Raw genomic sequence first — 27,951 nt, 5'->3', positions numbered from 1 at the left:
TTTACTTTTTTTTCTTTCTTTCAAAAAATTGGTAAGCGGACTCATTTTGGACAATATACGCATCGCAAAGAAGTCACACAATTGGTTTCCCGTTTTATAGTCGGTGTCGTCACACTGGCATATTAGTTGAGTGTCTATATGGCAAGGGAGAGTGTCAGGCATTGTAATATCTTTAAGCAGTCGAGTAGAAACCTTTTCGCCCACTGCTGACGCACTGATTTGTATTTTCGCTACACATGCCTGAGTCATGTCGGGTTAATCCGATTCAACGATTCATTTCGAAAAGGGATAATGTATCGGTTTCCAGTTTACCAACACTGATAAGCAGCAGCCATGTTCACAGTAGCAGCAGCAGCAGTCGTTCTCTGGAACGGACATTTCTTCAAGGACATGTGCCCTCTTTGGTTACACGCCAGCCGTTAATATCGGATAATAAGTACAGCCCACCATATGTCCCTGATGAAGCCTCAAGGTCAAACACAATAGGAAGCAGTCACTCGGAAACGTGGATAAACCAGTTTTCAGCAATGAAAGTTGAGGATCCCTTGGAGGCCAGTTTAGAGTACAAGAGACTGTACAAGAACTATGAGAGACAGATGGGAAATGGTTATCGTCGGTTCAACAGCTCCTCTCCAGATCTAAAACCCCAATTTGTTTCACCTGTTGGGCAAAGAATACAAAAGTCACGGTTGCTCAAACGAGGCGGTACCGTTCCGCTGTCCGGATCGCGGGCATCGCCTTATGGCACTATACAGACTCACAGTACGACAACTCACACACCTACAGACGCCCTTCTGGAAGCGGAATTTAACACCCTAGAACAAGAGTTGATGGAGCAAGACTTGGCCACTCCGGAAACCAGAGAAACGTCAAACCCTGCGTTTACTGGGGAGCAACGCGAGTTGCAGGAGATTGCGTCAAGTATCGTAGATGCGTGCTCCCCACCATTAACACCATTAGCGAGAGACTCGCCCGTACAGAGCAAACTAGCCTCCTCAAAATTCATGGGGCTTATGAAGAGGGTCAGCGACGGGGACGTGACAGTGAAGCCCGCTCAAAGAGAACTGTTCACGCCAGGCACAGGTGATCGCGTGGGCAGTGAGTATTTTCAAGTGGGAAACGGGCAACACGACCCTACAAAGAAGTAGTCCCATCCTATCCCCCCTGTACATACTATGTAAGCACGTTGGTATAATAGAATCACGGAAAGTGACGACTTCGAGCAGCGATGGACCCCTCTTGGTCCCGTCATTTCGTGATGGGTTGTGATGGATAAGTCCCAAAGAGGGAAAAAGTGTCGATGACAAGTTTTCGAGGTCAAAGAGAAAAAGCTGTGCCCAAATCGTGGAAAAAAATATCAAATCAGTAGCAACAACAACATATAAACAGCTTGGGCTAGCCGGTTGGTCCTGTGACTTGTTCTTGTTTGCTACCCTGGATTTGGTAAGAAATCAGTTGGATCTCGGTACGGATTTTTTCTTGGGCAGTCTACCTACCTAGAATTGGCGAGATGGCAGGATTCAACTTCAAGAAGTTAACAAGAGATAAGAACAAGTCCTCCAAAAATAAAGGCACTGGAGGCAATGCGTCGAAAGAATCTTCTAACGCTGTAAAGAGCGCTTCTAGTTTTATGCATTTCAATTTGGGCCATCACGACAACTCAGATGAGGATCTCAACAGCTCCCCACAACAGAGTCAGGGCTCCTCTTCGGCGTCGAGGCAGGCTTCGTACGGCCCAGATACAACTTTTTCTTCAGGGCAGCAGCGACAAAGACAGTACATTTCTGCTCAGCCTCGGATTTATCCAACACCGGTACCTGCAGACCAGAGGAGCGTTTCTGGAGCGACCCAGCTTATGCAGTTTCAACAGCAGGAGCGCGAACAACAAGCTCGTGAACATCAGGAGCGGCAACAGCAACAGGAACGCCAACGGCAGCTGGAAAGTGAGCACAGGTTGCGCGAACAACAATTACAGAGCGTTCAACACGAACAACAATTGCCAAACGTCCAGCAGGAACAAACCATAAGAACACCAGTGCCACCAGAGCCCAACGTGTTTAGCCCAAGCCCGGAACTTGTTCCAAAGGGTAACGTCGTGTGGAATAGAATAAAATTGAAGGATTCCCCCTTTCCTCGTTATAGACATGTGACCTCATCCTACGCTACGGAAGACGACAGGGTTTTCGTGATTGGGGGACTGCACGACCAATCTGTGTTTGGTGACGTTTGGATCATCAAATCGTTGGAAAATGGGACAAAATTCACTTCGACTACTATCGATATTACTGAAAACACACCTCCACCAAGAGTCGGACATGCTGCGACACTGTGTGGGAATGCGTTTGTTGTCTTTGGGGGTGACACGCACAAAGTTAACAAAGACGGTTTAATGGACGATGACCTGTATCTGTTCAATATCAACTCGTATAAATGGACCATTCCCAATCCAATTGGTCCAAGACCTCTTGGGAGATATGGCCACAAAGTGTCTATTATCGCGACTACTCCCATGAAGACAAAATTATATCTGTTTGGTGGTCAGTTTGACGACACATATTTCAATAATCTGGCAGTGTTTGATCTTTCTCAGTTTAGAAGACCCGATTCCCATTGGGAGTTTTTGAAACCAAAGAGTTTTATGCCACCCCCATTAACAAACCACACTATGGTCTCGTACCAAAATAAACTTTGGATATTCGGTGGTGATACACTTCAGGGTCTGATAAATAAAATATTCATGTACGACCCGGAGGTAAACGACTGGACCGTGGTAGAGACTTTCCCAGCCAACAATGACCAAGAGAATTTCCCACCACCAATGCAGGAACATGCCTCCGTGATGTACGGTGACTTGATGGTGGTGATGGGGGGTAAAGATGAACAGGATAATTATCTGAACACAGTCTACTTTTTGAAGATTAATACACTTGAATGGTACAAGTTACCGTTTTTGTCCGTGGGGATACCCCAGGGCCGGTCTGGTCACTCTATCACGCTTTTGAAGGGTAACAAATTGCTGATTATGGGAGGTGATAAATTTGACTACGCTAGACCTGAAGAACACGGTTTACACACAACAGATACCGATATGGGCAGTGGTACGATACTCTACACTTTGGATCTATCTAACTTGGAACAGTTGTGCCCGGGTATATCAGACAAAACTGTTGAGGGCTTGCTGGAAAATCCCTATCCAAACAGCGGTTTCACCCCGAACGATACTTCTATTACCCAGAATTCTGACAACGCTACTGTACCTCCTTCAAAGGAAGAGGTACACACAGTTCCGGAAATATCTGCTCACAATATCTTGACGCCTTATGGACAAAAGATAGCAGAAACCACCCCAACTTTGCCTAACACTGATGGTACCTTTAACAAACTGGTGGCACCTGTCGAGGAGTCCAAGTTGGATTCCATTCAGGAGAAAGATGTCCCTGTGAATACAGCAACTTTGGGTCCTTTCCCTACCGTGATGGCTGCTCAAAACTTGCCGGCAACTCCGGTGCAAGAAACTTACATGACACCTGAGGTTACTAGAACTGATTCAATACGAACTCCTAATGTTGCAGCTGCATCTAATATTGAGTCAAAGAAGGAAGTCTCCACACCACTCCATGGGGGGACAGGTGAGCATGCGGACCATCCTGAGGTAGAAGTTGGAATTCCAACTATAGAGGTTGTCAATTCTAGTGTTCAAGCGAAGTCGACTCCGTCGAGTGTCCCTCCTGAGAAGGAAACGGATGAGCAGAAAAGAGCGGTCACCGAAGAGGTTACAGACGTGTTACCAGAAACCCATTCTACTATGGGCTCAACGGGATCCATTAATGATAAGGATCAAACCCCTTCTGTGGCTAATCCATCCCACGTAAGTGGTGTATTGCCTGGTATTGTAAATGATGAGACCGAAGAACGTGGCAAGTTGGAGGCAACCTCCCTCTCGAAGGAGAGTACCCCAGTCGTACATGAGCAGACCGATTCTACAAAAGTATTGGTTGGCAAAGAAGTTCTCAAGTCATTGCGTGATGAATTGCTGGACTTGAAACAAATGGCGAATGACAAAGCTGTTGAGGCTAGTGATCGTATACGGACTCTAGAATTGGAGAATAAAAAAGTCACTGCGTTGCGAAACCAGGGAGTTCAGTTAGAGAGGGAAAACGAGAAATTGAGGAAAGTTATTGACGATTTACAGGACCGTTCTAATGAGAAGATACTGACTTTTGAGATATTGAACACAATTATCAGGCAACAAAATCAAACTATCGATAAAATGATGGTGTACGAGAAGAGTGCTGAAAAGTACAATGAATTGAAGGGTAAATACAATCGCATGAAGGAATCTCTCTCCCAAGCTGAGAGTAAGTTGAAGGGATACGATACGGAATTCACGTCAAGCGTCAAACAGTATTCTAACGATATTGAACACTATTTACGACAATGGAAAGAGAAAACGGGTGAACAGCCTACAGATCTGTCAAGCGGCGGAATTACTGACGACGGATCCGTGACCACGTTTACTAGCAGTTCCCCGCGTCATCATACGAAGGTCACAAAACTGTCTAACCACTTGGATGAGTTGGTTTTGAAAGCACAAGATCTGAGGCAGTCCAGAGGTAGACTGGACGCCGAGTACAAGGAGCTCGAGATGAGGCAGAGGTCCTTGAGTCAAGACATGTTGTCCAACTCACAAGGTGAAGATGAAGACGGCGATAATGAGAGTGCTGCTCGGAAATTAGAGTTGGCACAACAGGAACTGGAACGATACAAGCAGATGGACAAAAATTTAGAGGGAAGTAACGGAGGTGAAGGTACTGGTCTTCTTTAGTAATGTGTGGATTAAAAATAAAGAGTGAGGGAACAGTCTTACTTTTTCTGGTATATGATATATACGTGTGTAAATATCCATGAGAAGTGAGCTGGAGTATATGTCTAATTATTGATGACTATTAGTGATACAGTATTTGGGTGTGCAGTTTTGCACTTTTCCAGGTTTGTTTTTCGAGGAATGTCGTCATGAGGGGTCTTTTGACTCTGTTTCCAGTTCCCATATGAGTTCTTCGTCTATTTCTTTATTTTGCTCATTTCCACCTGTATTCCCTTTCTGTTGTATTTTTGACCTGAGGGTAGCGTTTTTATCGTACAGCCACTTCAGGTAATTGATTGTCTTCAAATATATTACAAGTTCTGACCTGTTTTCAGTTTCGTCCAGATCCGGCACCAGCAGAACCAATTCGTCGTAAATAGACCTGATCACCTCTCTGCGTTTCTTCTCCGATGATATATGGTTGATCCGAACTTGGTCCTGTGACAATTTGTTCACTTTTTTGGCTCGCGGCCGCCTCCCAGGTTTCTGTATTTTCCCACTGCCATTACTACTGATCCACGGTATACTATCTGCAATGGCATTCCCATCACTGAGCTCTACCAGGGACTCAGTTGCAGCTCCCGCAGCGTCACCTTCCAGTGTGTCATCGGGCCGGGTTACCTCATCCTTACCATCCATTCCCAGACCCTCAATTATTATCGAACTCCCTTCCCGTTCACCGGTACCAAACCTGCCTTGTCCCACACACAAGCAGCTCACAGAAGACCAATTGAACCAGATGTATTAAACACCTTCGACCAAAGAACGTAACCTTCTTGCGAGTCCGCCGTGTTAACCGTCAACGGGGACCTCGAGAACGTGTCAATGTGTGCACTTCACATGGAATATTTCCCACACTTCTTGTGGGCCACGTGACTTCCGGTGTCTGGGTGCAGGGGTATGGTGACTGGGCGACTGGTAGTGCCCTGGGTCGGTAGCAAGTGGGTTGGGCAATGGGTAGAGGGACTGGGGGCCGTACCCTGGTTGTTTGTGTCGATTCTTCAGGTCAGTTTCCCTTTCTCTGCGTAGAAAAAGGTTTCTTTCGATTGCATACGGGATGAGGAGGAGGAGGGGCCTGCCCATCACGGTTTCCTCTTCTCGGTTCAGTCAGGGCACCGTTACTTGATGTACACTACGGGTTATGTCTACGGGTGCAGGTGCTGTAGTGGTTGAGGGTTGGTTGCAAGGTGCGAGTTTCGTCCAAAGTGATAATTGGTTGTTTGGCATCTAACAATCCGAATGCAGTTCAATGACAACAAGGATACTCTCTTTAGAGAAGACCCATCGATCGTACCAGAGCAGCGTACACACACCCGAGGTGTCATACAATATGCAGTACAGTACGCGGTTTTTCGATATCAGTGTGCCTGATTCTCTGCTGGATTTTCGGCAGATCCCAACGAGCACTAAACTGATTTTGTCCGGTTATGTGTGTTTCTCCGTTGCACTGTTCGTCACAAGACAGTACTCGTACAACCAGCTGGTCCAGGAGACCCCAGGGCTGAAATACGAGAATGTGGTCAACCCTGTTGTCCAGCTGATTCCGTCGATGATTTTGAAGTTCCCATACTCCGTAGTTCTGTCTAACTTCGTGGACACGCAATTTTGGAAGTTCATTTGTACATTGTTCAACCTGTTGATAGGCGGCGCATACATCGAGAAAAATTGGAGTAGCACTAAAGAGTTACTGAAATTTGTACTTGGGATTGGGACGCTAACTAACATCTTGATGGTGCTTATCACGGTCGGTATCCATTTCTGTTTCCCCGATCTAATAAATTTGACAACCCCAATCGATGGTAACTACACAGTACTTATAGGTTTTCCCATAATCTATAGACAACTGTTACCTGAGACAACCATCATTAATTTGAAATCCCCCATTGAGAAGAACTTCAGGTTCAAACTGTTGCCCATCTTCATTATGAGTGTCATGACCATCGTGGAGATTGTTTGGTCACACCACCTTTTCCAACTGATCTCCATATGGTGTACTTTCTTCTCCTGCTGGATATACCTGCGTTTTTTCCAGCCGTTGGCCGTGCAGGGCGGGAAGGACGGTGAATACATCAAGGGCGACGCCTCAGATACTTTCCAGCTGATCCTCTTCTTCCCAGACGTCATCAAACCTTTCTTGAAACCACTGTTCAACGCAGTCTACAACATTGCATGCGTCAGACTAAGAATCATTAAACCGTTCCAGCTCGACGATATAGACAAGGGCAACGACATCGCGGAGCAGAGAGGCGCCAAGAAAGTTGTGCCTGTGGCAGACAGACGCAGACAACTGGCCTTGCAAGTGTTGCAAGAGAGAATGGCATAGAGCGAGAGATCTTCTTCCGGGTCCCCTGCTTGCATCTACGTAATAATATCAAGTGTGTATATACCGGTCAACTTTTCATACTCGAGCGCCCAATTAGGACTCATTTCCGTTTTAGTACACAACCCGCCCAAATAAAATCTCAGTTTCCCTTTTGGGCGGGTTGTGTCCCTTTTCGGTACTCCGCTTTCCTATTTGGTATGCATTTCCGCAACCGGTAAGGGCCACCCTTTTTTGGGTATTGGAAGGCAAAAATCGCGTAAAAAATACAACAAAAAAGAAACCAAAACATTTCGAAAATTCAACATTTGATTGTAAACAATTGGCTGCATACGCGTCGTCGGCATCGTTTAACCTGAAATTTCATGGGTGAGTTGATATTTAAACAGCCAAAATGAATGTTCAGTTGGGGTATGTTCCTCCTCTGGGCTTACACGTTTCTTGATAAAACAGGGGAGAAGTAGCACGTCAATCTAATGCAATTGCTTCTCCCAGCGTCTCTTCTGACGGTTACCTTGTCAGCCGGTGCAGCCGCCTGGTCCCCTAGTGGGAGTTATGCTCCTGGCGAAGTGTCTTGTCCTAGCGACATCAATCTTGTCAGAAACGCATCTGGTCTTTCCACGGACGAACAGGACTGGTTAAAGAAAAGAGACGCTAACACAAGAGACTCTTTGAAAAGTTTCTTGACTAAAGCAACAAAGAATTTCTCGGACAGCTCTCTCCTAGACGATTTGTTCAAAGATGAGAACGCAGCTCCTAGAATTGGTATTGCCGCCTCCGGTGGTGGGTACCGTGCTATGTTGGCCGCTGGTGGTATGGTTGCTGCAATGGACAACAGAACTGAAGGTGCCAACGAACACGGTCTTGGTGGTCTGCTGCAAAGTTCAACGTACTTTGCAGGGTTGTCTGGTGGTAACTGGCTTACTTCGACTTTGGCCTGGAACAATTGGACCTCCATCCAAGAAATCTTGGACCAATTGAGCACCACCAACTCGACTTCCATTTGGGCGATCGAAAACAGTCTTATCGCGCCAGGTGGCTCGAACAAAACTTTGACCAACGAGATTTTCGGTGCAGTTAAGAAAGAGGTTGATCAGAAACAAGCTCAAGGTTACAACGTCACTTTCGTTGATATCTGGGGTCGTGTTCTTTCTCGCTTCATGTTCCCAACTTATCCAAACTCCGGTGACGCGCTAACTTTCTCCACTTTGAGAGACTTTGACGTCTTCAAGAACGCTGAAATGCCGTTCCCAATTAGTATCTTAGATGGAGAATTCCCAGACGAGGATATGGTTCATTTAAACGCTACAGTGTACGAGGCTAACCCATTCGAGTTTGGTACTTGGGACTCCTCCTTGAGATCTTTCACCGACATTAAGTACCTCGGTACCGATGTCAACAATGGTGCCCCTGTCAATGACGGTCAATGTGTTTCCGGTTTCGACAACGTTGGTTTCATCATGGGTACCTCTTCTGACGTGTTCAACGGTATCGAAAACACGGCAAACGGTAAGGCCTACACTGGCGTCATTAACAGCTTTATCAAGCAATTCTTGCCAAACGCTACCATGGACAAGAACATTGATGTCGGTATGTACGCACCAAACCCGTTCAAGGGGATCGAGAACGGTAACCAGTCCTACGCTGCTTTGTTGACTGAGGTTGACGCTTTGCGTTTGGTTGACGGTGGTGAAAATGGTGAAAGTATCCCATTTGCTCCATTGATTCAACAGGAGCGTGAGGTTGATGTTGTGTTCGCTCTGGACATATCTGATGATACTGAGCAATCGTGGCCAGACGGAAGTTCTATCATCAATACCTACAGACGTCAATTTACCACAGAGGGCCAGTTCTCGGCGTTCCCTTACGTCCCAGATAACGAGACATTTGTTAAGGACGGTTTAAACAAGAAGCCAACATTCTTTGGCTGTGACGCCAAGAACTTGACCGGTTTGAGATACACACCACCATTGATTGTTTACGTTCCAAACACGGAATACTCCTTTGCCTCCAACACCAGCACCTTGCAACTGAACTACGAGGAGAAAGACATCAGAAATATGATCCAAAATGGGTTCGAATCCATGACCATGGGTAACTTCACCAAGGACTCCGAATTCATTGGGTGTATCGGTTGTGCTATCATGAGACGTAAGCAGGAAAGTCAGGACCTTGCTCTTCCAGAGGAATGTAACAAGTGTTTCTCCAACTACTGTTGGGGTGGTTTTGATGCGGAAGCGTCTGTCTCTGCTCAAAACACTACCGGGAGTAATGCTACCTGGAGTAACTCCACATCCGCTTCTTCTGTGAGAAATGGTACTGCTACAAGTACTCTGATCGGTTCCGTTGACGAAAACTCTTCTAGAATCACAGCTATGGCCGCTGCAACGGGTGGTAATCAAACAAGTTCTGGCGCTGCGTCGTCTTCCACATCAACAACCAGGACTAGAGGCGGTGCCAACGTTCTAAACGCCGGAAGCACTCTTGGTGTTTTCTTCTTCGTTAACGTTTTGTTGAACTTCTTATGATTCCTGTATCTGAGTTCACTTTTATATAGATGTAAGGATAAATATGTAATACCAGCTGGACACATTTTCGTGTCAGCCAAATTTGATGTTTAGTTATTATCTAGCTGGGATCCAAGCATAGAAAGTTATGTGCGGAGGAAAGTTGTAGAGTACTGAAACCTACCTAGACTCCAACCCAGCTCTATTAAAGGACACTTACTAGTGTTCTGTAGTTTAGACGGCTCTTTAATTACTTGTCAGGCAGAAGCACATAAACATTTTGTTGAATTTTCTTGTATTAGTGTGAGGATAAATTGGAACCTCCCTTTGGGAATGGACTCATGCCCCGTTACCCTCTCACTTACAGTAGTAAGAACTATTATAAACCCGATATGTGAGTATACGAACTCGAGACATGCGGATGGCCTTTTATCTGGAACATATATAAACTCCAAGGTATCTGAACCGACATCGTTCAAGAGCAGTTCTAAATTCAGGACCCGACTAACGAACGAAGCTGAGCCAAGCAAGCACAACTGATATAACTACATATTTTACGTATACTGCGTAAATACACAATATCAGAGTCCTTACACACTTTAATTGATCATAAGCGACTTTAGCTCTTACAATTAGCTTGATGCCATGACTGGGATTACAGTTTGACAATTATCTTTAAATTAGTGACACAAAGAGAAGGGAACAAAGTCTCTGCTATTGCAAAATATTGGGTTCCTAGTGTATCGTACTTTGTCGGACCGCTAATTTATACTGTTGGATATTGGAAATCCAGCTTCGTACAATGTTACATTGCTTATCGTCACATAAAAGGTGAAAACAATTCATCGACAGTTTATGTAACTCTCCTATATAACGCGTATACGGGGGAGAAGCTTCCGGCGCTCGGCAGTGACCGTCTGCTGGAAGACCCTGCCACACATCAAACATGCGTAGTGCAGCATCATTCTTAGCTTCTAGCATATAATTTACATTTTTTGCGTCTTCAAACAATTTGGAGAAGAAGAACTGATGGTTAATTTAAATAAAATTTGTAAGAATAGCTACAAATGGGGCAAACAAAGCTGGCTAAATTAGAAAAATGGAAAGTGCATGAGAACGTTGTATTAGGCACCGTTGGCCAGTTCAACAGCATTCTTTGCCGCAGGATCTAGCTCATCGAACGAGTATATCTTAACCCTAGACTTTTCGATTATCTCGCGTCCCTCGTCCAAGTTGGTACCTTGTAATCTTGCCACGATAGGAATCTTGATATTTAGTTCCTTGGCTGCCGCTACAAGTCCGAGAGCAACGTGATCACATCTGACAATACCACCAAAGATATTGACAAAAATGGCGTCTACTTTATCGTTGGACAGGATCAACTCAAACCCCTTCTTAATGGTCTCAGGGGTGGCACCACCACCGCAGTCCAAGAAATTGGCTGGGTCCCCGCCGTTCAACTTGATGACATCCATTGTCGCCATTGCAAGCCCAGCACCATTCACAAGGCAGCCAATGTTACCGTTCAACTTGACGAAGTTCAACTCGTATTTTTTGGCCTCCACCTCATTGGAATCCTCTTGCGTCAAATCTCTCCAGGAGAAAACCTCCTTCTGCCTAAAGAATGCATTATCATCAAAGCCAAATTTAGCATCCATGCAGATAGCTTTATGTTCGCCGTTACTCGTGGTCACTTCGCTTAGCGGGTTGATTTCGATCTGGGTCGCGTCACGCTCCCTAAATATTTTGTACAACTTGGCGATTGTGTCTGCGGCACTTGCCTCTACTTGCTGATCAAACCCTAAGCTGCTTGCAACTTGCTTGGCCAGTTCCGGGCTTAGCTCCGTCTCTGAAGCACCGACCCAGAACTTCTTGATAGCTTCCGGGTTGGTTTCCGCAATCTCCTCGATGTTCACACCGCCCTCGCTGGAGGCAATGATCAGAGGCATCTTCTTCGCTCTATCCAGCAAAATCGAAAGGTACGCCTCCTTCGTGCTGTCCATTTTCTCGACGACGTACACACCAGAAACAAATTTCCCCTTGGGCCCGCTCTGCTTTGTGATAAGCTTATGACCGAGCATTTTCTCCGCGACGGACTCAACATCAGTCACATCATTATTGATGATCTTCACCCCACCTTGAAACCCGTTGTCAAAATGGCCTTTGCCTCTTCCACCAGTCAACGCCTGAGCCTTCAACACAATCTCCCTCGTGGGGATATTCAGTGCGATAGCCCCGGCCTCCTTCGGCGTAAACGCGACTTCTCCCTTGGGGACCTGCACCCCGTACTTCGACAGCAATTGAGCGGATCTGTACTCATGGATGGACAAGTATCTCCTCCCAGTACGCGCCAACAATTGTTTCCCCAAGTTGAGTCTCAACATCTTTTATCTGCGCTCCCCTTTTCAGTCCAATAACACTTACAAACCCCCGTCTACTTCTGACACAGGACACCACAACCAAGTATAAACTGGATAAAACTAAGCGCTTAGAGATTCCTTTAATACTTCCCGGGACCTCACAGATACAAACACTTTACCCCAACGTCCCCTCCCCTCCTCCTCCAAACAACAGGTGTGTTATCTTCAACGGCTGCGATCCTCGAGAAGTCCTTTTTTTGACGCAAAATCGGTTTCTTGGCTATTTTTTGGGTGTTTTTGCCGTTTTGGGAACGTATTTCCCGTTTAAGAAGGTGGTGCCCAAATCGGGTAAATATTTCACGCCAATGGCCGATGACCGGGACCTGATCCGAGACCTGAGCGGTATGCCATGGGGAACTGCCCACTGGCAACTGGTTTATACTATACAATGCTCTACCGTGTGTGCAAACACCCTTTCGTTTTTTATCGTTCTTGTTAAATACGGTTACTAATGGCCCTTCTTCTTCTGCTTGGTGATATGCGCCTTCAACACTTTCTGCTTGTCCCGCAGAGACATCTTCTGCTTCCCCTGGACGGACTTCTTGTGGATCATCATGACGAAGTTCTTCTTCCTCTGCTTCTCCCTGTTGGTCGATGAGTGTGCGTTCTCACGCTTACCACGTCTCGAGCCGAACTTCTCACGGCCTTCACGGCCCTCTTGCACCTGCTGCAGCCTCTCCTCACGCGTCTGCTTGTACTTGATCGGTCCGATCAGTGTTCTTGCGTCGACGATATCCTCACCTGAGGGCTTTATGCCCATTAATTTGGCAACACCGTCCTCCGTCTTCAACTCTTGCAGTTTCGCAAAATCAGCAGGTGTCAGGATCCTCGTCGCCGCTAACTGCTTGAACGCTTCCTCTCTGGTGATAGGTTTATCCGTTGGGGGCTTCTCTGCACCTTCGTCGTCGCTCAAGTCAAGATCCGAGTCCTCAGCCTTGTCCTTCTTCTCTGCACTGTCGTCGTCACTGCTGTCCATATCGACGTCGTACTCTTTATCACTCTCGATGTTAACCCATTCGCCCTCAATGTCAGAGGACTGCTCCTTCTCGTCGTCAACTTCCCAGTTCGCGTCGTCATCGTCGTTCGCATCGGCACCCTCGGCCTCCTGTGTACGCTTCCACTCGGCCAGAAGCTCGAGACCCTCGATGTTGGTGACGTTACTCTCAACACCGAATTGCGGCCTTGTGCTCTTCTGCGTGCCATCGGCTCTCTTCGAGCTCTGCAATGCCATGGCGGCCGTCTTACCCCTATCTTTCCTCTTCAACATCTCAGGTGCGATCTCCCTGTACAGAGAAATAAGACCCTTGGCGGCCATTGTAACACCTTTCGCCTTGGAACCCTTGTACTCGACCAAATCTTGCAGCAGCGTCTCCTCGATCGCCAATGGTGCACGAGTACAAATCTCCCTGATGGTGTTCAGACCAGCAGCGGCAACCTCGGATGCCACACCATCGGAGACAAACTCGTCGGCGATCTTCCGGACCATCACCATGATGGTCTCGGGGGGCACCAACTCGTGACACGCCTGGGCGCAGGCTGCCATGATCCTCGTGACGTCTCTCTGCTTTGGCGTCAGATACTTTAGGAAGTGCGTGTACAGTCCAAGCACTATCAGTTTATGCGACCCAATCAAACGGGAGATCAGTTGCATTATATGGATCTTTTGTTCCATGTCGAACTTGTTCGTTCTTTTACCGGACAAATGCTCCTTGAATAGGACCTCTGCAAACCCCTGGGGATCACGCAACAAATGAATCGCGCTGAAGTTCAGCATGATACCGTTCCCGTCGCCCTTGTTCTTATTCTTCTTCTTTATCGTTTTGATCGCCGTCGTGAGCTTCTTACCACGCTTCCCAGTCTTCTTGTTAATCTGCAACTTGTGTCTCAACTTCCCCACGTCCACTTCTTCGTCACTGTCTGAATTGTCCTCGAAATTCTCCTCACGTTCCTTGTCCGCATCGAGGAAGAACATGATACCGGACAACGCGATCTTGACATCCTCGTGAATAGCCGCCTGGGTCATGATCTCCACTGTTCTGGAATCATCCCAGATCCCACGTCTCCACAGTTCTCTAGTCAACTTGGCGGCCCAGATACCTTGGGAGTCAGGTTTATCCAACAGGTTGAAACAGATGGCCTGCGTGCTCTTATTCAGTTTTTGGTTCTTGGACCCACTGTTACAACTCTTCAACAGCGAAACCAAGTTGTTGTATATCAGTCTCCGCAACGCCTTCGCGTGCGTGTTTATCCCAAGCGAGTTCCCCTGTGCGGAGTACGCGATCAACAGCGGGAACAGTGTCTGTATCAACTCCTCTGGCGTCAGCACGTTCTTGTTCCTCAGCATGGTGAGGCACATCAGGATCTTCTCCTTCAGCTCAAAGGGCAGCACTTTGTGGTGTTCCAACAGCAATTGCTTCAACTCGTGCGTGAAATTGACTGTCTCCTTGGGGAAGCAAGAGCAAACTTGCGAGACGAACCCAATCAGTTCAATCAGATGCAAAGTCGACCCATTGGAGTCGTCGTTCCCAGAGATATTCACCTCGTCCATCCCGGACCCGGCACTGGCGACACCGGCCCCATTCACCATGAAAATGTCCCGCAGGGACTCATAGTGCGAGTACTGCTGCAAAAACTCCTCACGGTACGATTCCGGGTCCCTCTTGACTAGGTTCTGCAGCAGGATAATATTGTTCGGTAGTACACCGGCTCTCCCTCTTCTCCCCATTTTTGCTCAATCACTTGTGTTGCAACAGAAGCCTCTATCCACCACGAACAAAGAGCGATGAGTAGCGATGAGTAGCGATGAGATGAGCTTGCTGTGTAGATCGAAAATTTTTCACTTTGTTTCTTGAAGCAGAACAGAAAAGGGAAAAATTTTCAGTATCCCGAAAAAAGGAAAAAAAAACGAGCACGTGAAAATCACGTGCCATTATTTTAAGGTCACGTGACACAAAATAAAAAGCACGTGATGTTTAAAAAAGCACGTGATTCTCTAGTTCTTAGCTCCGCAATGCATGTCACACACCCACACTCCACACCTAAAGACGCAATACCACGATGGGCAGTCGTTTGTTGAAAGCAATGCTGTTGAAATGTTACCGGGGTTGGGCCTCAAGATTCTGCTAGTGTTGTCGGCATTGGGCGCGCGAAGGAACTATTTGTACACACATACATAAACACGCACACTCTCTGCTCTTACATTGGGTTTAGAATAATTGAAACAGCGACCAACGAAAAAATATATTTATATTGTATTGTGCATCTCTCTCTCTTTGAAACACACTCTCTTTCAGGGATTGCAGGTTGTAAACGATTGCGAAGGCCCTTATTCTCGGAGTGTACTTAATCTGTGCTGAGCACTGTACTCTACTTTCTGACAATACTGTGCCCCTTTGACGCCTGGCACATCTATGACCGTTGCACTGTGGTACTGCCCGCTACAGGGTTCGCTGGAATACGAGATTCTGAGCCAGTTGATTGCGTCTTTGCAGTCGCTGTTCCCTGGTTCGCCCGCGTTTGAACCACATATAACTTTGAATACACGACTGGAGTGCCGCACGGAGGACAATGCCAATCAGGTACTCACGTCGTGCGTTGCCGCTATACACTCGGTCAAGTCGCAGTTGAAATTGAAACCAGGGCAGGACCCGCTGGTCTCCTTTAAAAGCTGCTACGTCGGGAAAAGGTACTTCAAGAAAGTGGCACTAGAGTGCAGGAAAAACAAGATCCTTATGAGTATCCATCAGATCATCAATGAGCTCTATGTGCCCAATCCGAACCCGACGACCGCTTTTGACCCGCACCTGTCCCTGCTTTACTCCGACGTAACCCCAATAAGTAAAGCGTTTCTGCGAATTGTGCTGCAAAGAATAGAGGATATACTGGACGTCAATCTGGAAGAGGACCCCGCCACTGCCAACACGAATTTGGACGATATCCAGGTGAAATGGAATTTTGACACATCGCCGACTAATATCGCTTGGAACGTCCCGGGATCCTTTAAGATCGTGAGATGTGAGGGTCCAGTAGACGAGTGGGAAGTCCTAGGACAGACTACCATTTAGCTCCCCTCAAAGAGATAGATACCCTTGCCCTGCGGAGCATCGCATCCCTTTTTTTTGATCCACTGGCGTCGCCTAACCTATATGCATCGCTCATCTCTATTCCCCAGGGCCCTTATTCATGAAGAGGGGTACAGGCGTTTACCGGTGACACCTATATAAGTTGATCTGTTCCACTTCCCCTCCCCCCCCGCCAACTAATAATTTCTCTTTCTCTTTCTCTTTCTCTGTGCGTGTGTGCGTGCTTACATGTGTTTCTCTCTATCTCTGGAGAAGGATTACAATGTCCGCAACAGGTAGATACCCAGAATCGGAACTGTCTCACGAACTATGTTCCTTGATAGTCGATAAACAGAACGAAGCGCTGGAAACCACTGGTGAGTTCAACGTGGCCCTTGACATCGCTGACGACAACGACCTGTGCTCCACCTTGGTACAGGGTCTGGTTGATGATCCTCAGCTGTCCTCACAGGTTCAATGGTCCAAATGGAAGATCTATTTCGTGAGGGAAAAGCTGGTCCCGTTCGATTCACCGGACAGTCATTACGGGATGTTCAAGGCGCAGATTCTAAACCGGTTGATCCACAAGGGTGGACACCTCAATCTGGGGCCCACCGTTGTTACCATCAATGAATCTTTGGTCACCGCTGGAGACAAGGAGGGCGTAGATACGGACAAAATAGTCTCCGAATTTCAGTCGTTATTACCAAAAGATAAATTTGACCTGGTGGTACTGACGGGTACTGTATTCGTTGATCGTGATGCTTCAGATACGCTTGTCGTCGGTCCGGACAACCAGGTACACTTGAACATGCCTGTGCTTCGCGCAGCACACCACGTTTGTTTTTTCTTGCTTAACAACGTCGAGCAAAAAGTACTGTCGCCTAGCGGGTATGAGTTGGTTGAGACGCAGTGTCCTGATCGAATGAGCTTTATCATGGGTGACAATGTCTCGCTGTTCTGATAGAGTGGTGTGTGTTCCGGATCCCGTTGCCACTATGGTTTAACCATCATTTTCTCGTTTTTTTATGGTGAGCAACATCGAAGATAAAAAGTCAAGTGGACAGCTATTTACTTCCACCACCGAATGCTTGCTTTTTCCAACGAAAGGCACCAGGGGCAAGACGGGAACTGGGATCACCCCCATTCATCGAGATAACTTGAATCAAGCTAGTAACTACCGAACTGTGTGTCTTTATACTGGTTGAAAGAAATGTGTTTAGGACTTCCAAAAACTTGAACAAGAGCGAGGGACAGGTAGAGAAGTGGCGGTAAAGGCACCCCCTCTACGATAACACGATCCTTCGTCACTCCAAGACACGAGCTCTCATGGCCCATTGCTATGGGTTTCGTCCTCACAAGTAGAAATAATTGCTTGGTTCCTGCGATCGCTAAGCCGAACTTTCACCCAAACAACCAGAGAACTTGAGTACTGCAAAGCTAACCACCACGTCGTCACGCCCCCCTCAGCAACCAATCACAGAGGTGAATACTGGACGGTCTGCTATGTTACTCGACGAAGGTATATCACGTTGACACCATCAAGAGTAGAGGCTACAAGTTATACTGATACGCCAGCCAAACAACTTATGACTGCGATTCAAAAAAGCAAGCCTTCCACAGACTACTGACAGGCTGTCTTTGTGAAGATCGAGAGTGTGTCTCTCTATTGGCAAATGTTTGTTCAAGATGAGTTTGCCCAACCATTCAATGACAGGGAGGGAAGAACTACCTATATTGTACAGAGAAATTCCACCACTCCGCTCCGGTGACAAGGAAAAAGGAACAAGAAAGAAAAGTGAGGATGTTGATACTTCCTTCCGACGCCCCCCCCCTCCTTCCAAGAAAAAAGGAAAAAAACAAAATGGCTAAGTTGTCCCAGAGACTTGTCGCAGTATTTGCTTTGCGTTGTTTCTCAAGCACTTTTTGTCCAGTGTTTTCTCTTTCCAACGAGGAATTTTTTTTCATTTTTTTCCTTATTCCTTTACACTTCCCAGGTATACGACGAATTAATGCATGTAGCTACCGGGTTTTATGATTTGATTTTTTCCTCTCTTCCTTCGTGTCCCTCTGCGTGCATGCGTTTGTTGTGAGCAGGCAACTCTACGGAAGGGAATGCCGTAGGACTGCCGAAAGTTGGGTTGACATCATCAAAAGGATGGCATGACCTAGTTTAAGTTGCCTTTCTTATCATTGTTGGTTGTTTGTCGTCGCTGCTGCCGCAGTCTCAGTTGTGTTCTATTCCACATTGTTTGGGGCAGTCTTTCACGTACCCACTTTTCTGACTACGTAGAAAAACCACCAACAACTATATCGCAAACAAATTATGTTCGGAACAGCTTTTTTCAAGAATTGGCCGAGCCAAGAACACCAGAACAATGGAATGATTTTGTTATTATTATTATTATTATTATTTATTTTTTTTGGACTGAGACTCAAAACACATATCCTTTCCCTGTCGCACCTGGATATGTTGATGGTTAGAATGAGTATAATGTGATACTGTAGCAATGACAGGGTAAAACACGTGTTTTTTGTATATACCTTCCAGTGCAGATAACTCGTACGCTTGGATGTCCGGATGCAATCCCTCTCGGGCTGTCTCTACACTCTTGAGAGTCCCGACCCGGTCTGCGTTGACCGGCGGTAACGACAACGGCTCCCGATATGCGTCCGTATGGGGAAATACAAGACAAAAATGGGGATGGGTGGACTTAGAAGGAACCCCAAAATAGGAAGCTCCGTGTGCTGTGCAGATTGCGTAAGCCACCCATACATTTCCTCCTACACAGGAACGGCGGAGGAGAAGCGGCGAGAGACGGGAGACGGGAGACGGAGGGCGGAGGGACGGCGACAGGATGCGATATGGATGGCGGGCCCCCTCCAGAAACCGCTGTACACCCGTTCCAATGCTTCTTTTTTTGTGAGTGCCTACTATACCCGTGCTGCACCACTTCCTTCGCGAATTTACTGCACCCCACGTCCCTTCCCTTCTTTGGATCCCCGCCCAGAGGGAATACGGGTGAAGGGATGTCGCTTTTTCCTGCAGGCTATTGTCCTGCAGCTGGCCGTGCGCACTTTTCTGTGGCGGGCCGTTTTCTTTTTCCGGCCATTGTATAGCTTATTTCCCGTTGGAATTCTCCGCTTTCCCCTGCGCGCATACTTACCCGTTCCCGTCTTTGGTCGATTTAGGATTGCGAGTCTCTGTGAGCAATAGGTTGCGGAATTTTTTGTCTGTGTCTTTGTTTTTCCTTTTGTTCGAAACACTGTGCCACAGAAACTACCGGAGCAGACGGTAAACAAAACATGATGATAGACGTGCTTCCCCGGGGCCTTCTTTGCACAATATTATCCGCCTTCCCTTGACTGTGCGAATGCCGTACCTTTACCAGCAAAGATCGCATACATTGTACACGGGCTCGACATGTCGCATCCTCCATAGTGTAATTTTTTTTCTTCTTCAATCTCATCTCATCGTTACTCACACACGCATATTGTTGGTGGTCCGCTGTCATGTCTTCTATAAAAACAGATTTTTTTTTGACAGCCCATATTTTGGGATGATGACTTTGCCTCATGTAGGCCTACCGTGCAGCGCAGGAACAATCTGGTGTCGTAACCCAGTGGAACTGTCTCCTTCTGCAGCAGAGTGCCACAGTTGAAAAGGGGGAACAACTCAACTCAAAAAAGAACAGAAAACGTGTAGAGTATTGCAAATACTGCCGGGGCTTCTTTAACTTTATTTGATTTATTTTCTCTGTTTATTTCAGGACTAACAATGCAGCATTTGTCCTGGTTTTGGAGTGCGTACTAGGAAAAGTTTGTTCAATCTATATCTTATAACACCTGCAGGTTCTTTCCGTGGAAACAATCGCCTCATTTCTCTCCAACTTGATTTGTTTCTTTTTGGGTTTGGCTAATCCTTTGTTCAAAATTACAGGATTGTGAGTCGTAAGTATCAAAAGGAGAGTTCGTGCACAATTTTTTTTCCTTCCGTTTTTTTCCCCTCCCATCTCAATCCTTCTGTATCATTTTTTTCCTCTTCCGCAACTTTTTTTTGGGGGGGGTTGGTGGCAGAAGTAAAAATCTACAAGAACATATATATATATATATATATGCACACACGTAAATTCACCAATTTTAACCATACCTGTGATTGTTTATATACAAACTAATCGCAAAGTGAACAAAGATAACGTCATTTATACTTAAAATTAACTCAAACGGCCCACCATTCCTTCTGTTTATTCCACGATCACTTCTTTTAGTTCTTAATATTTTCCACTATTTTTAATATCACCATTTTTTTTTGGGTCCAGTGCGTATCTGACGTTCCTTCATAAAACTTCCAAACTCTCCACATTTACGGTCTCTCTCTCGTTCTGATTAATCCGTCGCAAGTACTTATGGGTACAGCTTGTGATGCAAATCAAAACATTCGTTCACAAATTACACTCGATTCTACAAGAGCCAGGGATTAGTAATTTGATTGCCTGGTCAGACAAGTACGACGGCGCGTTCTGTTTGAAACCATACGACGCCGACTTTGCCAACCTCGTGCTCAAGAGGTATTTTAAACACGGAAATGTCAGCAGCTTTGTTAGACAGCTGCATATGTATGGGTTCCATAAAATACCAGTACTCGACGTCAAAAATACTATCAGTCCATTGCCTAGTAGCGACAGTATAAATAATACCAGTACTAACTCTACAGGTCCCGAGTTTACGGGCAACAATAATGAAAATAGTTCCCTAGAGAGCATGGCCCAGGAAACGGACCAGCGGCGAACAGACAAAGCAAGCACAATCTGGTACTTCTCTCACCCGTCGGGCAATTTCTATAAAGACGCCAAATATGGGACGCTGAGTAAAACCCATAGGAAAAACAGCGCGCTGGGCAAGAACGGCAAGAGGAAAAACGTATTGTCCCCAGTGTGCATTAGCTTCATAGATAGCACCAGCCAAATGCCATTAAGTGCAAGAACTCCCTTGTCAAAACCCGCAACGAATTCAGTGGGGGGGAGCTCTGGCCCAGCACCAATACAAAGGATCTCACCCAGGTCTGGGTCCTACCCGGGACCCGCAACTACAAAATTTCCCCTACCAGAGGGACCCCACACAGACGTTGATATTCTACAGCCTTCAAATTCATTTTCTTACTCCAATAGTAACAATATGTTCATCAGGAATGGCGGGGGGCAACAGGCCAGTAACAGCAGCGAAGATACAAGAAGAGTGTCCGCTGACCAGCAAGGAATTATCCACTCGCATCTAGCGTCGAACCAAACTTTTTACACGGCAGCGGGGGTATCGCACCCGGTCATGAATTATGCTCCAATGTACCAAAACAATAATTCTTTGATACCGAACCCCCCGGTGTGGAGGGACCAGACTTATATTCCGAACAACCCGACAGTAAACAGAACTCGCAACGGTGCGGAACTGAATATGAATAACTTAGCACAGGCTGTGATACTGATTACAGAGATACTCGAGGAACTAAATCTCATAAATTTCCCAAATGGGGAAGAAGATACACCACCAGACGCAAGGCAAGTTAGAATGCGAAGTCTCTTGAGTTCACTGGAGACTTTGAAACAAAATATAATAGCTGACTCCGGGCTTCTGCTGAACGAAGAGGTGCCCCCACACTTGGGACGATACTGAAACAAAAATCAAACATCACCGGTCCGCCTCGAGTACATTTGGTCATTATTTTTATCCATTACATCCTTGATATTCATTATATAGACAGTTCCAAGACGTTTCCACTAATTTGATAATCTCCTTTGTCTCCCCCTCCCCCAATCCCGTCTTTTGCCTCAATTTATACCGTCAGTGTGATTAGGGTATTGCATTGGGATCGGAGCATAGGAGGATACCGGTACGAATGCTGGGATGGGACTCGTTGTCGCTTGTTGGTAGGCAAACCCTGGGGCTTGCCGTATGACCGGTGGAAGAGGTGGAGATAGACCCTGTGAGTTTTGTAACGAGGACATCAACATTACCTGATTTTGCTCATGGACGAGCGCGTTCAAGAATTTTTGATTGTACCTCGTGTCGTTCACGTCTATCATATGTCTATCCCCACTCTCGTGACCGTTCTTCTTGTTGGCAAAGGACACTTCAAGGACATGGTTCGGGTCCACGAGCGCCCCGTTCGTCGCTAAAATCGCCCTCGATGCATCTAACGGGTTCTCAAAACACACAAACCCGTAACCCTTGGATGAACCCACGTTAGATACACCATTTGTCTCGTTCGAGTCCTCCTGGTGGATCCCCGGGCTTCCCGAGTTCCGACGATTGCTCCCCCCAATGGTAATGATTTTGGCACTTATGATCTTGCCGAACCGCTTGTAGAACTGGTACAACTCTGGGTCCCTCCATGACAAGGGGATGTGTTTGATGTACAAGTTAGATTCCTGTTGATTGCTCGTGGGCATGGGCAAGTTACTGGGGAAGTAGGGATTGCTTGGAGCAATGAACTGATGCGGGTTGTTTGCCAGGGGTAGCAATGCCTGTGGCGCCCCTTGGGCGGCAAACACGCGAGGAGTACTCCCGCTGCGGAAGAAAGGTACCATCCCGACAAACGGTTGCTGCGGGACATCCAAGAAGCTTGATCTCCTTGAGTTACTTATGCTTGGTGATTTGTACATTCGTGGTTTGTTGAACGCAGTGGCCCTGCGTCGTAAGTTGTGGACTCTGTTCTGGATGGCCCTGTTGACTGTCAATTTGTGGTCGTGCCATTCTGAGCCGTTAAGCGTCTCTATGACACACACCGCGTCGTCGTGGGTTGGTAGCTTGATGAAACCGTACCCCTTCAGCTGTGTCCTGCCATTGCCACTCGAGGTATTGCTCCCAATATCCGTGTGCTCTGTGGGGAAGTACGAGGAGGATATCTCCAAGTTGGGCAGCTGTGATTCCATCCGTTCCCTGATCATAGCAATGACACTTTCCACGGTAACTACAGTCGGCTCTGCTGTTGTGTCCACGGTGATGACTGTGGTGGACCTGGGCAGATTCCCGACAAACACGCACTTGAAATCGTCCGCGTTTTCGTCTGGGAACTGGATCATCTGTCCATTACTTTCCGTATCCGCCCCACAATCAGAGTTATTATCCATCGTGGTGGGGGTCTCTTTGCCCGGGTTTTTAAACTGGTCCCAGTACAGTTTTTCCCTCTCCTTTCTCTCCACGTGGTAGTTGACTAGTAAATCTGACCCATTTATCCGTTTCCCGTTCAACTCATTGATGCATTTAGCAGCCTGAGACCCCAATTGGAATGAAACGAACCCGAAGTTTGTCGCTGTTTCATGGATCTTGTTCCTCCCTGGAGCACCGGACTTGTTATCGATGAGTTTTATGGACATTATGGGACCAAATCCCTCGCAGATTTCTGTCAGTTCCGCGAGCGTGGTAGATTTGGAGACGTTCCCGATGAATATGTTCCCCGGGTGCGTCAGCGAGTGGTTATTATAACTGATAGACCACGCCTCGATAACCTTGCGGTCATCACTGCCACTGTGATCCTTGAGAATCGACACGGTTTTGTCGATACACCGTTCCATGGCGGATCTTTTCTTGAATTGGGATTGGATCACAATACTGTAGTCCTTGTTGCCCTTACTATCACTAGCCCACTGTGCGTGTTCCACCGTAGCATTTTCAAAGGACAAATCGCAACTCTGGATCAAATCAATTCTCTCACTGTCGACTAAATACTGGTACCTCTCAACGTACACCGGGTTGACAAGATTACCCTTGAAACTGTGCACCACTTTGGAAAGCTCGTTCACCACGGCTTGTTCCCCGACACCCAGCTCCTTTGCCCAGCGCACCCTAACGGTCAGCAAGTGTGTATTAGCGAGCTGTTCCAACTGCAACCCCACACCACCACCACCACCACCAGTAGAAGTCACCGACTCCTGTTCCTGCTGCGTCATAACCGCTTCACACACACTCGATTAGGCAATAAAAAAGGGCAAACCCGAGATCCAACGCACACACAAGACAGACAGGAACACAGACTTGGCAGAAAGTGTATGTTCCTGAGCGTTCCCTCAAAGTAGTGCACCTTCTAGAACACACACACACCCTCGGGCATATATACTCTTGGCAAGTAGCAGATCCTAGCAATACGAACCCCCCCCACCACCCGCCGCTTAAGCAAGCCATACGACCGGCCGGCCACTACGGCCTCGGAGGCCCAAAAGGGGAATACATATTGCGATTGCATAATCAAGACACGTACAGGAGGGACACTTCGGCTGTAGTGGGCCACATGACTTTTGGCGGTGGAAAATAGCGCAACTTACAAGCGACAGTGGGTGACCAGCGGGTGAACAACGGCAATCATCTTGTTGAGACAGGCAGCAGTCCACTAGAGTGTATCGTAGGTGTAGTATACGCTAGTGTCTGGTACAGATTTACCGCAAGGAACCCAAGCACCCGATGCAGTTTTGCGGTGTTTTTTATTCTGTGTTCCGGGTAACACCGGCTTTTTACGCTTAGGGTGTCCGAAAGGGGAAACCGAGCCGAGAGAGTGTGGTTAGGGCTTGCTGAGTGCCGCCCACGTGACAGGTACCACCCCCACGCGACCCACGCAGCCCACGCTCAGAAGTTACCCGGATATGCTAATGGTAAACCCAGACACCTGAATCACGTGATGCTCACGTGACTTTTAATTTTTTTATTTTTTTTTAAATTTTTCATATTTTACATTCGGGTAAACGCAAAAAGTGGCAAAATTAAGATACAATACAGAACAGGAAGAACAGATCTTGAATATGAGCAGCTTGCTTCTGAGTGAACAAGTGAGCCTTGGTTTACTCCAGTTTATTCCCTCACGGCAAATGTTCTTGACGAGAAGCGAGTACGATAGAGGGGTCAGCACTTTCTCCCCAGAGGGGAGACTGTTCCAAGTCGAGTACTCCCTCGAGGCTATCAAATTGGGGTCCACAGCGATAGGGATCACAACAAGCGAGGGTGTAGTGCTCGGTGTGGAGAAGAGGGCCACCTCCCCACTGTTGGAGTCTGACTCCATCGAAAAGATCGTCGAGATAGACAGGCACATTGGGTGTGCCATGAGTGGGCTTACTGCTGATGCAAGGTCTATGATCGAACATGCAAGAACCTCGGCGATCACTCACGATTTGTACTACGATGAAAACATTAAAGTGGAGTCTCTGACACAGTCCGTGTGTGATCTGGCGCTCAGGTTCGGGGAGGGTGCCGCGGGGGAGGAGAGACTCATGTCTAGACCCTTTGGTGTCGCGTTGCTCATCGCTGGATACGACGCGGACGATGGGTACCAATTGTACCATGCGGAACCCTCGGGCACTTTCTACAGGTACAATGCAAAGGCTATTGGGTCCGGTTCAGAGGGGGCCCAGTCGGAACTGCAGAACGAGTGGCACTCGTCACTCAACATGAGGGACGCAGAAGTCCTCACCCTCAAAATATTGAAACAAGTCATGGAGGAGAAATTGGACCAGAACAACGTCCAACTCTGCTGCATTACAAAGGACGGCGGGTTCGAGATATACGACAATAAGAAGACAGGTGAGATTATCAAACTGCTCAAGGAGAAGGAGGAAGAGGAGAAGACGCAGCAGGAGCAAGACCAACAGCAGGGTGAGGATGTCGAAATGTCCTAGTTTTGAAAACTACATGCCAATTCTATGTACTACGTATAAACACAACACACACAAACACGCACAAGATCAATCTACAAGATGCGCGTACTCCGGAATCTCTTTCAACTTGTTGTTGAAGAACTTCTCAAGTCGGTTCGCGTACTTGAAATACGAAGTGTTCTCCCCGTTGTACAGTCGACAGTTGTTACAAACGAGATGCACGTCCCGGATAAACTCCTCCATCTTCTCGTACTTGTCGTTCTCCAATTTCACCTCCATCGTGCTCAGGTCCATCGGCTCCTTGATAAACTCGTAGTAATCCGGAACCTCCTCTTTGTTCACGGGTTGCAAGAATGGCCACGCAGCCGCATGGTTTTGCAATTCTATGAGCAAGTTCTGCATGATCGCATGGTGAGGCCCCCTCTTCGGCCTCTGCGCAAGCTCGTCCATCTCGGGGGTCCACCCTGCCTCCCTGAGACCCGGTATGCTCATCGGGTCAATCGGTTTTATGTTATCAAGGTCCTTGAACTGGGGGAGCCCCGCGCGAACCACATGCGACTGTGATATCGTGCGGATCTTCTTCCGCAGCGCAGCTTCTTGCAACAGCAGTATCTTCCCAGCGTCCAAGTATCGTATCCTGGGCAGCATCGTACATTGCATCAGCGTGCCGCCCTCGTAATCCTTTATGTACCCCATCCATACGGTCTTGTCCAGCGTGACCTCCTTCGTGAATCCTTGCTTCTTGAAATATCCGATCGCGTAGTTGTCCGCATACGTGAGGAAGTGCTTGATTGGCGACGTGTTCTTGACGTAGTCCTTCAAGTGGTTCATCAAATGAGCACCGTAACCCCGGACTTGTTCAGTCGACGATATTGCGCAGAACACAATTTCCGCAAACTCACGCTGGTCGAAGGGACGGTACGTGATCCCACCAACAACGGTCAATGGTTTACGGACCACGGCCATGGATAGGTGCGACCGGTCGTACACGAGCCGCGCGATGTACTCCTTGGGCATCTTGGGCAACTGTTTTTGGAAGATGTTTTTCAACCCAGTCAGCACCATCATGTTCTCCTTCGTGTTGTCGTTATTCACCACCCGAAACTCGATCTTCCCCTCCTTCTCCTCGATCACACTCGCCCGCTCTTTGAACTTGTACTCTATCCCATCAAACTCAAACTTCACGATCCCCTTCCCCTCATCGTCAATTGTCGACGAAAGAGCAGCAGTCTGCGACCGCGAGGGACCCGCAGAGTCCCATACACCTACACCAACCGTGGAATCACCAGTCACCGTCGCCGTCGCGCCACTTACACTATCCACATTATCCAGCTTCGGTTTCTTCGCCGCAACACCACCATCACCCTCCCAAACCTCAGAATCCGCACTCCTCTTTGCCACAGTCATAACCACTCACCCTACCACACCAAACGCACCTGCGACACGACACGACACGATACACACAGTACACGACTCACTGTCGACCACCAACTAACAGTAACTCGCTCTTCAACGGTCTTGTTTTGTATCGAATTTTTACAGCGTATCGTCACTACTACTAGAGGTAGTGGTACCAATAGCGGTAGTAGTAGTCTGAGCAAGTCCCAGGAGCAGTTCGTTGTAACGGCAGTTGTGCCGGATGTGCTTCTGCACCACGAGCAGACTGCGGACGAGCAATGCCGCGTGGCTGCGTGACTGTTCGAGTAGCTGTGCGTGCATCTCCGCCAGTGGAGCTGTGCACGCGGCACTCGGGAGCTGCTCAGCATCGTTCACCCTATCGAACAGCCCTTGTAACACGCGCAGCCTGTCCAGAAGTGCCATTGCAGAATCGTAGACTGCGAGGATCTCGCCCCTTGCCGAGCGGTCCCCATCGCGACCACAAGTGACGGGCAGGACATCTTCCCGCAATTGTTGCTGTTCCTTGATGAACCGGCGAATCACCAGAAGTAAGGGTTCCCCAATATGCAGCCTCTGCCGGTACACGGTATCCAGAATCTGTTGCAACTCCTCTAGACACGTCTTCAGAGTCCTCCGCGGGTGTGTCGCCTCGCCGACGCGTCCTTGCAGACGGTCCGTTCGGTCGGACAACGTATCCAGCGTGCCCGCAACGATGAATTCGCCGTCATTCATCTCTAATGGCAGTG

The 27,951-nt window shown here is 47.5% G+C and overlaps 15 protein-coding genes across 15 annotated transcripts; 9 read left to right on the top strand and 6 right to left on the bottom strand.

The window, feature by feature from the left end:
* Positions 1 to 236: 236 nt before the first annotated feature.
* PEX21 (Pex21p) lies at positions 237 to 1,148 on the top strand (the record flags this gene model as incomplete). The annotated part of the gene is made up of 1 exon (XM_022610367.1): positions 237 to 1,148. One exon carries the CDS (start codon positions 237 to 239, stop codon positions 1,146 to 1,148), a length of 912 nt encoding a protein of 303 aa, XP_022466670.1.
* A 362-nt stretch (positions 1,149 to 1,510) lies between these two features.
* KEL2 (Kel2p) lies at positions 1,511 to 4,825 on the top strand (the record flags this gene model as incomplete). Its single annotated transcript, XM_022610366.1, has 1 exon — positions 1,511 to 4,825. The coding sequence occupies one exon, from the start codon at positions 1,511 to 1,513 to the stop codon at positions 4,823 to 4,825; it is 3,315 nt and encodes a 1,104-aa protein (XP_022466669.1).
* A 186-nt stretch (positions 4,826 to 5,011) lies between these two features.
* On the bottom strand, positions 5,012 to 5,503 carry INO4 (Ino4p; the record flags this gene model as incomplete). Its single annotated transcript, XM_022610365.1, has 1 exon — positions 5,012 to 5,503. One exon carries the CDS (start codon positions 5,501 to 5,503, stop codon positions 5,012 to 5,014), a length of 492 nt encoding a protein of 163 aa, XP_022466668.1.
* A 691-nt stretch (positions 5,504 to 6,194) lies between these two features.
* On the top strand, positions 6,195 to 7,187 carry KNAG0K00540 (uncharacterized protein; the record flags this gene model as incomplete). The annotated part of the gene is made up of 1 exon (XM_022610364.1): positions 6,195 to 7,187. One exon carries the CDS (start codon positions 6,195 to 6,197, stop codon positions 7,185 to 7,187), a length of 993 nt encoding a protein of 330 aa, XP_022466667.1.
* Positions 7,188 to 7,660: 473 nt separating this feature from the next.
* Positions 7,661 to 9,712, top strand: KNAG0K00530 (uncharacterized protein; the record flags this gene model as incomplete). The annotated part of the gene is made up of 1 exon (XM_022610362.1): positions 7,661 to 9,712. The coding sequence occupies one exon, from the start codon at positions 7,661 to 7,663 to the stop codon at positions 9,710 to 9,712; it is 2,052 nt and encodes a 683-aa protein (XP_022466666.1).
* Positions 9,713 to 10,815: 1,103 nt separating this feature from the next.
* On the bottom strand, positions 10,816 to 12,075 carry LSC2 (succinate--CoA ligase (GDP-forming) subunit beta; the record flags this gene model as incomplete). The annotated part of the gene is made up of 1 exon (XM_022610361.1): positions 10,816 to 12,075. The coding sequence occupies one exon, from the start codon at positions 12,073 to 12,075 to the stop codon at positions 10,816 to 10,818; it is 1,260 nt and encodes a 419-aa protein (XP_022466665.1).
* Positions 12,076 to 12,559: 484 nt separating this feature from the next.
* On the bottom strand, positions 12,560 to 14,836 carry SDA1 (Sda1p; the record flags this gene model as incomplete). Its single annotated transcript, XM_022610360.1, has 1 exon — positions 12,560 to 14,836. The coding sequence occupies one exon, from the start codon at positions 14,834 to 14,836 to the stop codon at positions 12,560 to 12,562; it is 2,277 nt and encodes a 758-aa protein (XP_022466664.1).
* A 685-nt stretch (positions 14,837 to 15,521) lies between these two features.
* On the top strand, positions 15,522 to 16,175 carry CPD1 (2',3'-cyclic-nucleotide 3'-phosphodiesterase; the record flags this gene model as incomplete). Its single annotated transcript, XM_022610359.1, has 1 exon — positions 15,522 to 16,175. The coding sequence occupies one exon, from the start codon at positions 15,522 to 15,524 to the stop codon at positions 16,173 to 16,175; it is 654 nt and encodes a 217-aa protein (XP_022466663.1).
* Positions 16,176 to 16,455: 280 nt separating this feature from the next.
* Positions 16,456 to 17,136, top strand: KNAG0K00490 (uncharacterized protein; the record flags this gene model as incomplete). Its single annotated transcript, XM_022610358.1, has 1 exon — positions 16,456 to 17,136. One exon carries the CDS (start codon positions 16,456 to 16,458, stop codon positions 17,134 to 17,136), a length of 681 nt encoding a protein of 226 aa, XP_022466662.1.
* A 1,713-nt stretch (positions 17,137 to 18,849) lies between these two features.
* KNAG0K00480 (uncharacterized protein) lies at positions 18,850 to 19,389 on the top strand (the record flags this gene model as incomplete). Its single annotated transcript, XM_022610357.1, has 1 exon — positions 18,850 to 19,389. The coding sequence occupies one exon, from the start codon at positions 18,850 to 18,852 to the stop codon at positions 19,387 to 19,389; it is 540 nt and encodes a 179-aa protein (XP_022466661.1).
* A 1,205-nt stretch (positions 19,390 to 20,594) lies between these two features.
* Positions 20,595 to 21,839, top strand: MGA1 (Mga1p; the record flags this gene model as incomplete). Its single annotated transcript, XM_022610356.1, has 1 exon — positions 20,595 to 21,839. One exon carries the CDS (start codon positions 20,595 to 20,597, stop codon positions 21,837 to 21,839), a length of 1,245 nt encoding a protein of 414 aa, XP_022466660.1.
* Positions 21,840 to 21,994: 155 nt separating this feature from the next.
* RIE1 (Rie1p) lies at positions 21,995 to 24,115 on the bottom strand (the record flags this gene model as incomplete). Its single annotated transcript, XM_022610355.1, has 1 exon — positions 21,995 to 24,115. The coding sequence occupies one exon, from the start codon at positions 24,113 to 24,115 to the stop codon at positions 21,995 to 21,997; it is 2,121 nt and encodes a 706-aa protein (XP_022466659.1).
* Positions 24,116 to 25,024: 909 nt separating this feature from the next.
* On the top strand, positions 25,025 to 25,828 carry PUP2 (proteasome core particle subunit alpha 5; the record flags this gene model as incomplete). The annotated part of the gene is made up of 1 exon (XM_022610354.1): positions 25,025 to 25,828. The coding sequence occupies one exon, from the start codon at positions 25,025 to 25,027 to the stop codon at positions 25,826 to 25,828; it is 804 nt and encodes a 267-aa protein (XP_022466658.1).
* Positions 25,829 to 25,894: 66 nt separating this feature from the next.
* On the bottom strand, positions 25,895 to 27,214 carry GCN5 (histone acetyltransferase GCN5; the record flags this gene model as incomplete). Its single annotated transcript, XM_022610353.1, has 1 exon — positions 25,895 to 27,214. The coding sequence occupies one exon, from the start codon at positions 27,212 to 27,214 to the stop codon at positions 25,895 to 25,897; it is 1,320 nt and encodes a 439-aa protein (XP_022466657.1).
* Positions 27,215 to 27,343: 129 nt separating this feature from the next.
* KNAG0K00430 (uncharacterized protein) lies at positions 27,344 to 27,937 on the bottom strand (the record flags this gene model as incomplete). Its single annotated transcript, XM_022610351.1, has 1 exon — positions 27,344 to 27,937. The coding sequence occupies one exon, from the start codon at positions 27,935 to 27,937 to the stop codon at positions 27,344 to 27,346; it is 594 nt and encodes a 197-aa protein (XP_022466656.1).
* Between the last annotated feature and the right edge of the window lie 14 nt (positions 27,938 to 27,951).

This window comes from Huiozyma naganishii, chromosome 11 (genome assembly GCF_000348985.1).
Source record: "Huiozyma naganishii CBS 8797 chromosome 11, complete genome".
NCBI classification, from domain to species: domain Eukaryota; kingdom Fungi; phylum Ascomycota; class Saccharomycetes; order Saccharomycetales; family Saccharomycetaceae; genus Huiozyma; species Huiozyma naganishii.
Note: the sequence above shows the minus strand (reverse complement) of the source record. Positions and strands in the feature narration are given on the sequence as shown.